This window comes from Anopheles stephensi, chromosome 2 (genome assembly GCF_013141755.1).
Source record: "Anopheles stephensi strain Indian chromosome 2, UCI_ANSTEP_V1.0, whole genome shotgun sequence".
In the NCBI taxonomy this organism is placed as follows: Eukaryota; Metazoa; Arthropoda; class Insecta; order Diptera; family Culicidae; genus Anopheles; species Anopheles stephensi.
The window spans coordinates 61,189,192-61,205,168 of NC_050202.1; the positions used below are offsets into that span (position 1 = coordinate 61,189,192).

A 15,977-nucleotide genomic window follows, 5' to 3' on the forward strand; every position below is an offset into this window, starting at 1 on the left:
TTACTTTCGGATAACGTTAGCGAAGTATGTATGTAAGTTTCGTATTTACCGATAAAAGTAAACTCTTCTAAACCTCCTCTGGCTGGTAGATTTTATACATTTAAATTTATTTCCTACTTTATAGATTTTCCTCATTGATATCGTAGTCGACCATTTTTCGTTCCAGTATCCAAAACTTTCCATTGAACCCAACGTCGATAATGCGCTCGTGGAAGGTCAGATATCGTGGCTGCAGGTACGGGCAGATCGCTTTATAGATGGCCAACCCTTTGTCGTAATTATCGAGCCACAGGACCGACACGACACCCAGCGACAACCGTCTCAGGATGCCCTCGTTGTGGCACCGTTCCAGAAACGTTAGGTGCCGCGAAGCGACCGGATTCTGGCAGGTCGGATGCACCAGCGCCAGTTCATTGTACGACCGGCGGAACTGTTCGTAGAAATCGGTTTCGGTAGGATTGCGGGCACCGGCATATAGGCTGCCGGCCAGCAGCGACACGTAGACACCGCTTCGAACGGGCCGATCCCGCATCGTACGTCCCGTGTCGATGACCATCTCCCTGTAGTCGATGACGAGATTTTTCCAGTACATGGCCCATTTCTCCAGTATCGTGCCTTTGTAGCGCTCCGGAAAGGTGATTGCATCGAGCCGTGCCTGCAAGCTGTCGTAGCGAGTTTTCACCTGTTCGAAGGTGTTGCGGAACAGGGAAGGTGCGCGCCGGAATCCGCGTGCGCCTGAGTTGAGCGACATTTTGTGGAGCGTTTCTCTGTCTTTTTAGTTTGATCTATACTCAGCCTCTTCAACCACTATGTTTATGTAACTACGGCCAATCCGGTTTGAAATGCCGCACATCGATTTGTTTACATCTTTACGTTTGACAGATCCTGCTTGGCTGCAGTGATGCCATCGTTTACTTTTCTCTGTGATAAACAAGTTGAGCTTACCGTACATCACCAATAACCAGGAGAAGGATTCTTTGCAACACATATTACTGTTTGAAACACGAGACAGTTAAGGATTAAATGTGGTGTGAAAGGAAAGTTTACTGAGAAGTAGCACCGGCGACAGAGTCCGCCGTTTCTGGCAGCACAGTTTCTGTTGACATTTACGTTCACACGCACACAGCTCCAAAACGAATCGATGAAACATGTTGTGTGGACGGATTAAAGAAAACGAGTGCAAGAATATTCTCGCAAGACACAAATTACTCTAAAAAATTGCTAATTGTCTGGCTCCTAAAATTTTGGAACAAACACATCAATACTTGCCCTTCTGCTCAAATCTTATCGGTCGGTCTTATCTTCACTTTCGTCGATTGTTTACTCCCCGCTCGACGTACAGTAAAATGAATGTAGCGCATGAACGTTTGGCTGTGTGTGTGCCAGTGGACGGAGGAATGAAGCTAACATATCAAAACAAACAATTTGGCGCCATGTGCTTACGGTAGCACAGTTTGCTACACTTTCCCGTTGGTTGGACAGAACGGATGATAAAGGCAGCCAAATGATCCGAACTCAACCACCTAGAAAGTCGAAGGACCCAAAAAGGCAAACCAGCGTCAATGGCAGCCGGGCAAAGAAAGAACCAAAAGCAAGGACTCAGCAAAAGACGGACAACCAAGCGTTCAATGGTGAGGCCGAGCAAGGCGTCGGCGAGACTGAAGCTCCGATAAGTCGTCAGGTATGGTAGCGGTGCGGGCGGTCATTGACCAAATCGATGTTCGTTTCTGATTGCTTACTTTTATTCACAGGTGAAACACTCTGCAATCGAACCGATTATACTACACCAAGCCGGCAATCCGGGTCCATCCTTTCTGACGCACAATGCGCATCACACTATACTGCAGCTTCCGGCGCAACTGAATGTAATCGAGAAGGACACACTGTTCAGTCACTTCAAACCAACGCGCCCGTTTACCGCTGCCCATCCGATGCCGCTGCATACGACGCCCGGGTTAGGGCCGACGACGCCCGATCTGATGGTACGCGCGCTACACACCAAGCACGCCTATCACCGTGAGCTTGAAGGGCTCGAAAAACGGTACGAAAACGTTACGGCTGACCATCCGCTGGACCCGAGTGCGGGGGAGAATATGCAGCACACGGTGGCCGTTGTTTACGCGGCCCTACTTGATCGGGATCCCGATCCGTACCTGCAGGTAGGCACAGGGTACGATTATCATTTTACCGGTGGTACGTTGGTGGCGCGACAGGCGCACAGATCCAGTGAGTCAGGATGTATCGCTACGCTGTTCAAAAGCATTGGAGCAAGCCTTGAAGATGTGGAAGTGTTGCGTGTCGAGGTAGCGAAGGAGGATGATCTTCATTGCCATGGTGATTTGAAGGTGAGCGACAGGCAAGCGTGTCCTACCGGTTATGGCGGTCCAATACTTGAAATCGTACCGGATGATGGTGGCAACAGTGTGGTGCTGGTAAGAAAGCGAAACGTTATTATTGTGCTGCGTGAGGTAGAAACCGACCCGAGCGGAGCTAAAGAATGGCGGGCAGTACAAAATGTCTTCTCCACCAACCCATTGGCAAGCGTTTGCTTCGTATCGGCGTCACCAGCACAATGCCCCGGTACAATCATACTCTGCACAACCGACTATCGGCGGCAGCTTCAGCTGTGGACCGTCGGCGATGAGGAGGAAAGCTGCGAGGATATTGTGGAGCTACCGAAACTGTCGCCCGTTAATGGGACTGGCGCCAAGCATCGTCCCGATGATAAGTGGTCAGCGGTGCGTTGCGTGGATCGTAACCATTTGCTGGTGGCGTGTCTCGATCGCAGAACAGTTCACTTTTACGGTATCGAACGCAATGCACCAACGGACGATGATCCTGACGATCCGGACCTGTACCGGCTCGTACACCGGGGCGCTATGGAACTTTCCCGGTGGACGTACGAGTGTGAACAATGTTGCGCACTGGAGGTAACACCATCGGAACGGCTGCTTTTCATAGCCACCAGTCACAAACTTATTGTGGGAAAGTTGGAAGGAGGCGACCCATCTGCACCGGACGCAAACATCGGTTTAACGGTTCTGCTCGTATTCACCCACAATCTAAAGCAGCGACCGGTCTTTATCAGCCACCAGTGCGAGGATGCGAGTGCCGAGTCCGACAAACAACACCATTTCGTGTTGTTCGGTAGCCATCTGCCGATGGGCTATGGTGTGGCACATTTCACTCGCATAGCGAACGGCACACCTTTACCGGTATATGCTGCCCGCCACTATCCTTATCACCCACCGACGTTCCACGACAGTTACAAGCTAGCACAAACACGAGGATGCTGTATAAGCGCTTACCAACCACTGCAAAAACGGTTCGATGCCTGCCAATCCGGTGCGGTGTTAATACGACGAATGCCAGCCGATGACGAAACGGGCGACCAACAACGGTTACACATCCTTTTGCAAACATCGGCCGGCGATTTGTTACAGCAACGGCTCACGTACAACTTCGACCGTGACGAAGAGCCCGTTGCTGATCATGCAAACGCTACGGAGCAGACACGCAGGATGGCAACCGTTTTGCAGCGCTGGCACGAAATGTTGGTGAGACAGGCGGGCCAGCTGCCGTACCGTGTCACCAGCTTTAAGCCGATGGTCAAATTTCGCGACATTTTCAACTGTCCCGTTGGTGGGAACGAACTGAAGCGGATACTATACTTAACGCCGAAAATGAAAAGGAAAAGAAGACGGACAAAAAAAGCTGGCGGAAGCGAGGAGCCGGGAGCGGGTCAAAGTGAGCAAGAGGACAACGACGGTGACGACGACGATTACGACGAGCAGCAGCCTTCTACGTCCAGCTGGCAAATGAAACGTTCCGTGGAGAGAAGGCGTCGTAAGCATGGTAACGAGGCGCCACCGATACCATGGCGACAGACGGTCGAACAGCTGCAACAGTACCGGGATGTGCTTGCGCCCGCAATGCTTGCCGTGTGGGGTGTTGGAGATGCTGCCAATATGCCCAGTCAGGCCACGAATGTGGAGCAGATCCCGACCAAACTACCACCGCTGGCGGACGTCAATGAGCGTGTTGGAAGCTGGGTAAATGGTACTATTACAGCGGGCCACGACGATGAGCATGACTCGGCGGTCGATTCGGACGATGGTGGTGCGGCCAAACGAAGGAGAATAGAGACGGACAGGATGCCGGCAACGCAGGAGGATACGGTCGCCGACGAGAGGGATTTGTTTTCGCCGCCATTCACATCGACACAGCAGTCACAAACGCTAACCGGGTCCCAGCTCTCCCAGACGGGCCGCCGAGTGCCGCGGAAAATGTATTCAAAAGGATTCTAAAAACAAAACAAAAAGCAATCGCAATGTAGTTGGTTTGGTTTGTTTGTAATTGTTTCTTTTCTGATGAAAGATTTAAATTTATTATTTCGTTATTTACCAATATATATAGACCTTTATATATATACTCGTGTTTTATAATTATATATATAAACTATTGTTTTATTATTTCTTATCCTTTGCATTCACGCTCTCCCTCCTCCCTCCTCCCAATTTGCTCGATTCTCTCGCGGACTTAACATACTTTTCACTCGCGCACACATTCTCACAATCACACACACACATGCACACGTGTAGAGCAATGGGCGGCAGGATCGCCGTCGTCGCCGCCTGCTCCTGTCCGTCGTGTTTTCTTCTCATTTCGCATGCGTTTGCTGCTTTCTTTTAATCTGAGCTGCGAGAGGAAACGCGCATTTGTTTTGTTGGATGCTGTTCGCACCGCATCTCCAACCGCATATTTGTGTCGTTTGTCTCGTTTTTTTTTTACTATAAGATTTTGTTTTAACCTTTTTGTTGCTGTTGCTATTTTACATATCTCACAGTCCGAATGGAACCAGAACACACAAAGAGCCCCGCTTTAGATTTATCATATAAAACAATTCGATTTCGTGTGTTGCTTCGCTCTGGATGCAGCTCGATTGAAGCCGATATCGGCCAATTTCACTCCCCCGTAACAACACACACACACACATTTGGTTCACCACCTGCCCGTTCGGTCGCGTGTTCTGTACATGTTCAGGCGTCGTTCAAGCCAAAAACCCGAGCGCCCGTTGTATTATGCGAGCGATCAGGTAGAACGCCTCAGCGCCGGGAGGATGCTCCTCTAGCGTGGATGGAAATCATCCCATCTGAGGCTGAGGTTCGCCCCGGAGTCCCATGCCCAGTGCGGTTAGGCCAGCGACTGAAAAGCGGCTAAAGAGCTTGGGGAAACACGACGACAAAACGAAAACCAACACGTCCTTTACAACTACTACTGGCTAGGCTTCCGTCCGCCTTGTGTCGCAACGCGCTTCATACAAGAAGTTCAATACTATTTTATACTCTAGAGTGTAGTGCACTTTGTTTTATTGCTGATTTGACTGCTGCTGGCAAATGTGTATGTGTGTGTGTGTGAGTTTTGTTTGGTTCAGTATTGAGCGGGTCAAATCAGAATCAGCAAATCAGAAGTAAGCCATGACACCCATGAACCAGTGGAAGGGGAAAACATCTTCTATTCGTTGCATAGGTGTGTGTGTGTGTGTTCGCAAAATGTGAAAGAAACACACACACACACACAAAATCAGAAATACAGGAACTATCTAACATTCTTGTTCTAGATCGTTGCCACTTTCTACTCACATTGCAATCATCCGGGACAGCAAAATTCGACTAAACACGCAAAATCCGTAAAAGCAGCATATTAAACCTATCAGAAGGCAGAATATAATGTAGGAAATTAGGATCCGAAAGGGATAGTAAGGAAAACTGAATCCCAGCACACGGTCGCGTGGAACTCCCCCCCCCCCCCCTCCCGTACGTTTCAGTCTAGTAAAACAGGAAGGGCAGTGAAGCAACTCGACAAGGATTGGTTTGAAACGCTTCATACCCGAACACTCGGTCCACGAACCACTACAGGAACTAATTTTGCCCACCTCTCAAATGAGATCATATCCTTGGCGCCCCGTGTACAGTCCAGCGATACATTAACTCCTCGCGAGTGACAACCCCGGGTGGTTTGGAGAATTTCCAACACTGAATGTGCTGGGGTTTAACGACACGTAATCATTGCAGGATATTAGGTCGCGTATACTTCTCGTTCCGTGGACGGTTGCGATACCGGTACCCAGTACGCAAGGTCTATGGTTTGAGCTGGTCTAACGCTGTAACGGTCGAGTCTCATCATTACATGTTGGGCGTTAACTCTAGCTCAGACCAGCCTTGCCGTCCCGCGTTATTCTTGGGTCATCCAAATCACAACCAACACCCCATATCACGTTGACGGATTCGTATCTGTGCGAATCTGTGCATATGTTGAGGTTTTAATGATTACATTTGAAGTAAACAATATTAGGATGATATAATCATGCACCCAGCCAAAGGTAATTGCGAATGTGTTGGATGAGATTCAGATTCACAACCAGCATCAGGTGCTTCACATGGAACGAATTGTCTGAATGCCTGCAGGACCACCTCAACCGGAAGTCATCGGGTTACCTTGACTTTCATAGCCGGGTGGCGGCTGCTCATCTTCCTCCGATAACCGGTCACAAAAAATGGACTCTGTCAACCATTTTTCATGATTTCTAGACAAAAATGAGGTCTCTTAGGAGATGAGAATCTGAGGGCATTCCTGGTTCTACGGGTTATATCCTGCACCACAAGGTCAACCGGGTGGTCCGTCGTCAAATGGGATCACCTGGTCCGCAAGGAGTACAGTGCCCAACTGGATTCTCCGGTAACCGTGGAACCCAAGGCAGGCGACGGTGAACCAGGTACTACTGCTGGCGTGATCTGCTGTCCACCGAAACCGAATGTAGCAGCGTAATTGAGAAGAAACGGATGTTTGATCAGTTTCGTTTGTGACTGGTTGATAGGAACGATGGGAGTGAACAAAGGGATCATAATTGCCCTGTGGCACCTGTCCGGTGGCGTCTGACCGTTCGTTCGGGAAATCCACATCATGCTGCCCATTTTACCTTAAAGCAAACGAAAACTTAGAGTTGAGAGTGATATACGGTGATCATTGCCTACTTGTCCGTTTGCTGAGCTACTTTAACCGGGTTTTGGTGTGCTTTATAACCGAGTCGCTGTTTGTGTATAGTGTACGGAAATATATAAAAAAAACACCCTTTTTCCACGATTTTCATCCAACGCGGGGTACATGCTCGCTCATCCGTGTTATTGCCTAATCTTATTTGTAGCTGATTCATTATTAGGGTGAGTTCTCTCGCTAAACTAAATATCCTTTCGCAACCACCACTTTCGAGAGCTTTTTTTCCACATTCACACACACGGACGCACACAATATCGCGCCCCCACACACACACACACACACGCAACGTACCTTTTTTCTTTATAGACGCATTCTTATCGCACACTGTCGGAACTGAGCGTTCCGGCCACGTTCGCCGTATTCATTCGTATTATTCTGCATGTACACTTAGAGTCTAGAAACCTAAAAAAAGCTTACGAGAACGTACGTGAAAGAAGCGGGAAAGAGCAGAGGATGCCGATGCCGCCGCCAGTCGCCGCAGCTGCCGGATTGTTTCACACTGTCTGCTCTACACAACTGGTTCGATTCCCATCTATCGGCGCAACTGGCTTGGCTGATTGTTGTCGATTGGCGCCTCTACTGGTTCCACCGCATTGTATTGCTTCATCCGAATTGGAAGTGAATTCTTTGTCCGGGTGGGGTGGGTGTTGTGTGTAGCAGCAGCAGCAACAGCATCAGCAGCGAGCGAGCGCCGACCGTCATCACTCTGCTCCTCATCATCAATTGCAGTAGCTCCACTCTTAACCGTCCTCCTTGGGCGGTGTAAACCACCCATTCTTTTCGTGGATTTGCACGAGCGATTTGAAACTTTGCTGCGCTCTAGCTAAGCTGTACTGGCCCTGTGAAAGAGACTGATTTTCGATTAGTGCTTGTTTTCCTGCAGATTCCAACTGTAACAGACAACAACAGGCATATCGCGTCCCGTTCAAGGGCAGCACGGTATTGCCTTTTGAAGTTCTTACCTTCGTCGGGCCGAACTGTATTCGCGCCTTGCCCTTGACTAGTGTGGCCGCTATTTGCATGATAACCGCTTCCACGGTGTAAGCCGAACTCCAGCCCTGTTTCGTGAGCAGCTCCATGCAGATGGCACCACCTACCAGAACGTAGCCGCCTGTTGCAGGAGGTTGAGAAATTGGGAAAGAAAGCTCGGATTAGCACAAAACCCGCACAATGATCGGGGACAAGCCTTACCGGATATGATCGGGTGCACGACGCGCACGAACGGTGGCTCGAACGGGTACGTCTCCTTGAACATAATGTTCAGCAGTATGCTGTCCTTGCCCTCGCGCTCCTTCAGCAGTACCAGATCGTTGTGTAGCGGGCTGTCCGGATCGACCGACATTAGACGGATGTTCCACTCGTAGATGGAATCGTTCACCAGCTCTATCGAGTACATGTTGTTTTTGAACGAATCGGACCGGTAGATGTCGCGCAGCTCCTTCATCAGTCGATCCGTCGCCTGCACCGAACCGGACACGGAACCCTGCGCGTTTGTGTAGGACAAAAAACGATGTTTCGTCAATTCGATAAATGGTGATGATGAAACCGGGGATACTTACCTTCAAATAATCCTGCCGCTGCGTTTGTCTTAATCTTTCCAGTGTTGCTAAGTGTTCTACCTCCATCTCGTCCTTCTACGATTGAAATGCACAAATGAAGAGACATATTAAAAGGTGTTCACAGTATTATTAGTCAGGTAAAAGGAGATTGGAGTCTTATTAGCTAACAGCTTGAACTGCCATGATTCAAGCTACCAGCTCTAATTGCGTTCCTTACGCCTTCAGTCGCATAAAGCCCAGTTTTACGGTGGGGTAAAACACTCGATGTGATTTACTGTTATCCTGTTTTTAACCGATCAACTACAATACAATTAACATAGCAATCGTTGCTTTAAGTTGACCAGATATATAAACTGGTGCGTTAGTAATGCGCACAAAAGGCCCTTCTTCTGTCTTGTCTGGGAATGTAATGCTACTGCTGTGTGTATGTAGGTCATTCTGATAAGAATCAACACGCAAAACAAAGGCTCAAAGGCAGCAAAAAGCAGTACAGCATGAAGCACTTGTCTATCTGCATAGGTATAGAGGGGAGGACGGGAAGTAATTTTGCATTCACACGGTTGTCGGACTGTCGTACCTTCGCCGTGCTACGGCCATCGTCCATCTCGAGGGGCAAATCCTCTTCGCCTTCGCTCTCCTGGTCGCTTTCGCCGACCACATCCTCGATATCATCACAGTCGGAGTCGATCTCGTCGATCGCCTGTTGCTGCTGTTGCAGCTGCAGCTGCTGCTGGTGTTGCTGTTGCTGCTGGTGCGCCGGAAGAAGCTGCTGAGGTGGCATACCGTGCTGGAGATGGGCGGCTGCATGGAGGTGAGCCCCGGCCGCTCCACCGTTCGGCTGGAAGGCTTTCTTTAGCGTTTCCAGATCGGGAGGTAGTGGAACCGTGTGCTGCCGGCAGAGTTCGCGCAGCAGTATGTGTACCTGGGGGGGGGGGGGGGGGGGGGGGTTAAGGTTGAGGTTAAGGTTTTTTGTTGTTGTTTTGTGTTGGCGTCGTTTACTGCTTACCTGATTTACAACGTGATTATCTAAACCATTCGTATTCGTAAGTATTTGTACAGCGTTGCTAATACTTGTGTCCTCGCTCTCGGCGAACCATACTGGCGGCGTGGATGGATACGTTTCCTGGCAGCAGAACAGAGAGAAAGTGAAGGTGAATTATTTTCATTCAATTTTTGCCTGTTTTTCTCTTAATTTCAGATTGTTTATCCTTTACATCCTTATTTTTAAAACCCGGAAAGGTAATTCCCAATCAATACTGCAGGGTTTGGCAAGATATATTTAGACGTCTGCATACTTTATCACCACTCAACGTTATCGCAAAAGTTCTGCATTGTATTATGTATGTTTGCAATGTGAATGGGAGGCTCAGAAACACTTAGAAGGTATCCTTTTTGGGAAGTAAAAACAATAAAAAAATCAAACAGAAGTGTCCTATTGCCATCCTACCCTAACATGGACAACCTCTGTACTCTAAGTCTGGACGCCTTGTTGCGTGTCCTTTTCTTCCATTTCTGTAAACCAATCAATATATTAGGAGTGTTGATCTCCTTGGACACTGATGTAGCATGGCAGACACAAAGAAAAACTTGCTTCACTTCCCCTGTTGTCTTGTGTGTGGCACCGATACCCACCCAGCTTGGGCAGCATCCTTGCTGGGGCATAAAGCAAGCAGGGAAGGTCAATAACACAAGTAGAAACGTGATGAATGAGATGGAGATTCGTTTCGTTCCACTACCAAAGTGTATTTTTATTCCAATGTATTTAAGGACGGGCTTTGTTATCATAACACAACCCGGTACATTGTTATGCGAGATGTTTTGAAAGTTCGATCTTTAATTAGATTACGTGAGCGAGGGAAATTCAAAGCAAGTTCCTGTTACAAACTTTAAATGTCAACTTTAATTCGAAGGATTGTGTATCTTTTGGGAGAATTCGATACAGCAGAGACATTGGAATAATTGGAATGAAAATCGCTGTAAAACATTATCGGGCAGAGCTTTGCGCAATGAAGGATAGCAAGGAGCGAGGAACTGAATGCCCATTGAGTAGTATTCGACGAAGGTCCTAGTAGAGACTTCCTAGTTGAATCTCCATAGTAGATTCCTTCTTTGCAGGTTTGCAAATTGAAATTAAAGTATTTCTGGGTTAGCTGCTAGAGCTCAGAATTTTTCCAATAGTCTCCGGCGCCGACCATAAGTGTAATAGGATATCTCCAGGACGTGGAAACACAATTACGATACACGTGAAACCAAGTTACCACGCTATCCCGTGACAAACAATCCGTTAATGAACGTATTTCAAGGAAATGCAGTTCCGCTGATTGGCTTCGTTGGACGATGCTGCTCTACAACAGTTCCTTGGAATATGTGCACGTGCATCATTACTAATAAAAATGCACCAGCTGATATGATGCCGTAGCTGCCGGTACTACCCATTGAATACTTCTAGCTTTTTTATTTTTGGTTTAGTCAGTCGCAAAGATTTACCTTACTTGTTTTGCACATTCTCTCTGTATAAGCATTCTTATTTTGACTTCTTACCATTTTAGATCGCAACGTATGACCTCGGGCGCATTTCTTCCGCCAGCTTTCCAGCGCCACTAAGGCACGGTGAGGGTGAGTGAAATTGACCTAAATTTTAAAGTACTTTTGCTTCGCACCACTATTGTATCGATGTGCTGCTTGCTGCACAGACTAGCCTATTTCTTGCGCATTCGCTCTCTTTCCCTCTCTCTCTTGCTTTATGTTATGCATGCGTGTGAGAATAGAAGTAGACTTTGAAATCTATGTTGCCAAGAACAACAGCATAATTTCAAGCGTCCGTCCGGTGTGCGTTTGGTAGATATGGAATAACATCGCAAAACAACAGACGTCAAGCCAGCAGAAGAACGCAGTAGGCCTAGGAATGCATATGCTCAGGATAACATTAAGCACTCAAACACCACAATTGGTGACAGTGGTCTGGTTCTGGACTCCAAGTTCATCTGGAGTAGCTCTGTCCGACCGAGAACCAAACATACATAACCTACGGGTTGCATGAAACGTAAAAACGTTTACTGAGTTTACTGATATATTTAACAACTTCGCGCTAAATATGAATGTAGCTTCCATACCCTGCTTACACTTACTTACTAAGCACTTTACCGTAAGCAAGAGCTGAGCTTGAACACGTAGTCTGGAAATCGCTTCTGCCACACGATTAATGACCGTCTGTGCTTATTAAGCAGTTTCTTAGTTATGAGCGTCATAACACTAACAATCGTGTAATAAATTGGTTAGTGTTACTCGTATACAAAGTAGTTTAATAACTTTGTCCTTCTTCTTAAGGCGCTTAAGGCCGCCCGTAACATGTTTACAGAAGAATAATATTGTACTATTATTGCACGTACCAACATAAAAATCCACCGTAAGGCGGCACATGGAAAGAAAGCCTTCATAGAATATCCTATTTTAGTGTTAGATGTTCCCTTATTTAAAAAAAAACTGCAATCATTGGTTTTCTTTGCTTACCGTAATGTTGGCATGGATTACGTATTGCTTGCCGTTGCGCCCGATAAAACGGCAGCACAGTTCGTCCACGGTGGCGCTAAGGATCTGGAACCGTTCATGGTTCTTCGGGAAGACTTGCTCGAGCGTTTTGATTTCTAGCTTCAGCGTATTCAGGCACGCCATCGTGCCGCCGGACGACCGGTGGCCGGATTAGGATGGTGCAGTGCCTCCTCTCACCACACCCCGCACCCGGCAGGAGAGGTGGTGGGGGCACACGTTTTGCAAAAAACACACACACACAAACAACCGAAACTGAACACAAGCGGATGGGGGGTGCTGGGAGACGCTGACGGCTGGTGCGGGAAACTGATTATTCTTTTCCTAGCTGAGACGACCAATTTCCGGCCACACGGTGTACTGGGTTGTAAATGGGTGAATCTCTTCCAAGCTTGTTTATCCTTCCGGGTTTTTGGCTACGTACAGTACACTATCACTTCCGGATGTTTCACCCCCACGATTGCACTGATTATATGTCACGGGACACTTTCCTAAAGTGAAGAAACACCAAATCGAATCGAAACCGAAAAATTAACTTTAAAAACACACAAATTTTCACTTAAACTTCGACGTGCGTGCAGAAGAGGTGCGATGCACGAGTTTGACAGGTTGGTTTGGGAACACCAATACACTACAGCCCACACACATACACGCCCAGATGAGGAGGGCGCACACGCAGGCCGTGCAGCGATGATCGGTCGGTTTCTTGTGCTGGTTGGTTTGTGACAACCAAACAAGCCGCCTACTGCTCTATGCTGCGCTAGTGTGAAGGCTGCTGCTGCTCGGTGTTATTGTTTATTATGCTCACTAAACTAAAATCGATTCCGAAGCAAGCACACTCATACCAGCACGTTCAAAACACTAAATGATAGCAAACCGATATTAAAGCACTAAGAACAACAGCCAACAATGAAAATAAAAACACACACACACACACACACACACACACACACACACAGGGGCTATCTTGTTATACACGCAACCACGCAACACTTGCCAAACTTTCTGTTATCGTATAACCAGCCTTAAAACAAAATGATACATGTTTTATCCTTCATACACACGCATCCACCATTTCATATGTTTTAATTATGGAGGGGAAAAACACGCAAACTGCACACGGAGCCGAGATTTCCATTTCCATGCACTTTGTTTTATCACAAAAACACTACCAACACACCAACATACGCGCATTTTTAATAATACATACTCCCTCCTGCAGATTTCTTTTTCTGTGCCAGGCAAGAAAAAGCCTCTACGTCCGTACCTCTAGCCTGTACGTCCATACCTCTAGCCTGTACGTCCGTACCTTCAGACCTTTTTTTTTACTGCATGGCAAAGACGTGGTTCATAAAAAAGAACCTTTTCCCCGCTTGAGCTTCGGTTAAATCGTTGATTCCAATGTCAATCGTTCCCGAGAACAGTTTTGCGAGGTTTATGGTTAATGGGTTTTAATTGCACAGGGAACGTTTTTCCCAATGTCCATGGAAAACGAATCGAAGGAAAAGAACAACAACGTGGTTTGCTCGTCCTTCTCAGTTCGGTTTCTTACGCACTGCTGGTCGAGGACATGTGTGGCACCACCATTCAAAATGCACAAACACATACACACAGTGAGGACAGAGAGGAGACACACCACCCGAGCACACATACACAGACACGTTGCGAATTCCCGTTGAGCGTAATAAATATTTGAGCTTATCGAGCAACACCGTCCGCAAAAGTATTGCTGCTGCTGCGCTATTCTATCTATTTCCGGTTGTTTTCCCATCTATTGTTACTTTTTCGATGCCCATTGATACGCCTTCGATTGCTTCCGGCTCATCATCGCAGTTGTTTGGTAACCGGTTTGGTTCCTTTTCATGTTGATATACCTCACACAAGGGATCACACGAGCACAGCACACCGATCCCAACACACATTTCTACAAACAAACACAACACATACACATCCTGACACAACACACATACACGCTCGACAAATACGTCACAATGGGGGCCTCTTTCGCGAAGAAAACATTAATGTTCATTATTGTACACCGATCCGAGCACCTGCCTGCTGCTGCTACTACTACTTTTGCCCATCACACCACCGTCCACGCCCACCCGGGAAATGGTCACGGATTTTCCCGTTCGAGAAAAGTGCCAAACGGCTGATACGTGCAGCTACAAACACACAACACAAAAACACGAACAACGAACCACACACGTACGCAGAGATTGCTGCCACTAGTCCTGCCCCGTCCGGTTTTGACAATCCTAGTGACCACAGAATGTCGTACGAGTGTGTGCGACATTTTCCCATTGCACTTTTCTGCTTTGCAACTATACAGCCCACCCCGCCAGCAGACAGGGGCTTCTGCCAATGGTGGTCATGTATAAAAAAAAACGGAATAAAAAACCGGTGCCCTCGATTTCCCGATTGACAACGATGGCAAGTTCCAGCCGCGTAATACGCGTGTGTGTATGGGTTTTCCCTTTAATGTGCGGTTGTGCCCGTCTTTGCACTACCACTAGCAATCGCAAATAACAAAAAAACGGCACACTCGAAACAGCCATTGCTCTCCACGGGATGGAGGGGGGTAGCGGATGGAGTGGTGGGATTGGGAATTTTCGAAAGGGAGCCTTTGCCCCAGCGCAAGTTGTTCGCGGGCAGATGGGAACACAGCAGCAGCAACAACGAAAGCATTGCGATATTTAAGAAACGGAAGTGAAAAAATGTGCACACTTGACGGGTTTTTTTCGGGCTACTGCTGCGCTTCACGTCGCTGCCCATCCTTCCGTGACACACCTCCCAGGGAAGGGCGGCCGCAAGCACAAACACCACCAACACCAGCAACCGTGCAGTAAAGGGCTGCTGCTTCCAAGCCCCCCTCCCCCGTCCCCCCTTCTTCGGAAAAACTTGATACCAGGCACACACTGGCACGAAACCGCTTCTCCGCGCTTGGCAAATGTTCATGATGGAGGAAAACGGAAGCATATTTTCGCGGATGCAACCCAAAGCTGGCCACGGCCAAAAGAGTTGATAAGTATGGCATGTGTGGTGGCGAGGGACGGAAGAGGAACGATGGCTGGTGGCGATGCAATTACCGATTTTTGGTGTACTTCTTCCCGATTCTACGCGCTTTTGTCTCTTTGGGGCACACCGTTTTTTTTTTCTTTTACCACACGTCTGGTTTTGCTAGCAGCTACGAACGAAAATGGATCACCATCGTTCAAGTACACGGCTTAATTACGGTGACGCAGTGCGCCCTGTGTATGTGTGCATATATGCTTATTGTAGCGAGTTTTCTATTGCTTCCCGAAACAGTGACCCCTCGTCGAACACCACACAAACACTCACACGAACGATGTACTCGACGGATGAAACGGCGGGTACAACGACGATTTCCGTGATTCGCACGCACGTAGAAATTTTCGACGGAATATTCGTTTGATCCACGGTACAGCAGCAGCAGCACAAAGTACGTATGCATGCACACGCACATACACAGCGAGCCACAGATGAAGACAGCGGCGATAGTGTTGGGCAAATGGTGGTTGTCGGAACAACAATCCGTTCCATTCCATTCCGTTCCGTGTTGCCAAACGTGACAAGCTGTCAGAATGTTGTTATTTTTCGCTTTATTTATGTTTTACGTCTCTACCGATGGTGAAGTTTTTTCTATATCTCTCTTAACATATTTTAAATTTTATGTAATTGAATTTATCCGCATTTCGAGGTATATAAAGGAGGAACAATAAACGTTCCAACGATTTGTCGGAACATTTTAAATCAAACTGTACCGGGAACAGTAATCTATTGTCAAAGCTGATG

At 47.6% G+C, this 15,977-nt stretch overlaps 3 protein-coding genes across 10 annotated transcripts; 1 reads left to right on the plus strand and 2 right to left on the minus strand.

Annotated features, from left to right (window-relative positions):
- Positions 1-83: 83 nt before the first annotated feature.
- LOC118506557 (mitochondrial import inner membrane translocase subunit Tim29) lies at positions 84-1,050 on the minus strand. The gene has a single exon (XM_036043877.1). The coding sequence runs from the start codon at positions 749-751 to the stop codon at positions 119-121; it is 633 nt and encodes a 210-aa protein (XP_035899770.1). The 5' UTR covers positions 752-1,050; the 3' UTR covers positions 84-118.
- Positions 1,051-1,234: 184 nt separating this feature from the next.
- On the plus strand, positions 1,235-5,752 carry LOC118506553. Its single transcript, XM_036043860.1, has 2 exons — positions 1,235-1,681; positions 1,752-5,752. Exons 1-2 carry the CDS (start codon positions 1,505-1,507, stop codon positions 4,305-4,307), a joined length of 2,733 nt encoding a protein of 910 aa, XP_035899753.1. The 5' UTR covers positions 1,235-1,504; the 3' UTR covers positions 4,308-5,752.
- A 521-nt stretch (positions 5,753-6,273) lies between these two features.
- LOC118506555 (ubiquitin-conjugating enzyme E2 Q2) lies at positions 6,274-15,689 on the minus strand. Of its 8 annotated transcripts, none has more exons than XM_036043869.1 (9): positions 15,504-15,676; positions 13,159-13,185; positions 12,126-12,652; positions 9,622-9,738; positions 9,193-9,537; positions 8,616-8,690; positions 8,248-8,539; positions 8,019-8,167; positions 6,274-7,895 (listed from the first exon to the last, which is right to left on the minus strand). In XM_036043869.1, exons 3-9 carry the CDS (start codon positions 12,285-12,287, stop codon positions 7,797-7,799), a joined length of 1,239 nt encoding a protein of 412 aa, XP_035899762.1. In that variant the 5' UTR covers positions 12,288-12,652; positions 13,159-13,185; positions 15,504-15,676; the 3' UTR covers positions 6,274-7,796. The 8 variants fall into 8 exon arrangements, with proteins under 8 accessions (XP_035899762.1, XP_035899759.1, XP_035899763.1 ...); XM_036043866.1 differs by lacking the exon at positions 13,159-13,185 and adding an exon at positions 13,007-13,022 and having other exon boundaries at positions 6,274-7,907; positions 15,504-15,672; XM_036043870.1 differs by lacking the exon at positions 13,159-13,185 and adding an exon at positions 12,970-13,022 and having other exon boundaries at positions 15,504-15,671.
- Positions 15,690-15,977: the final 288 nt, after the last annotated feature.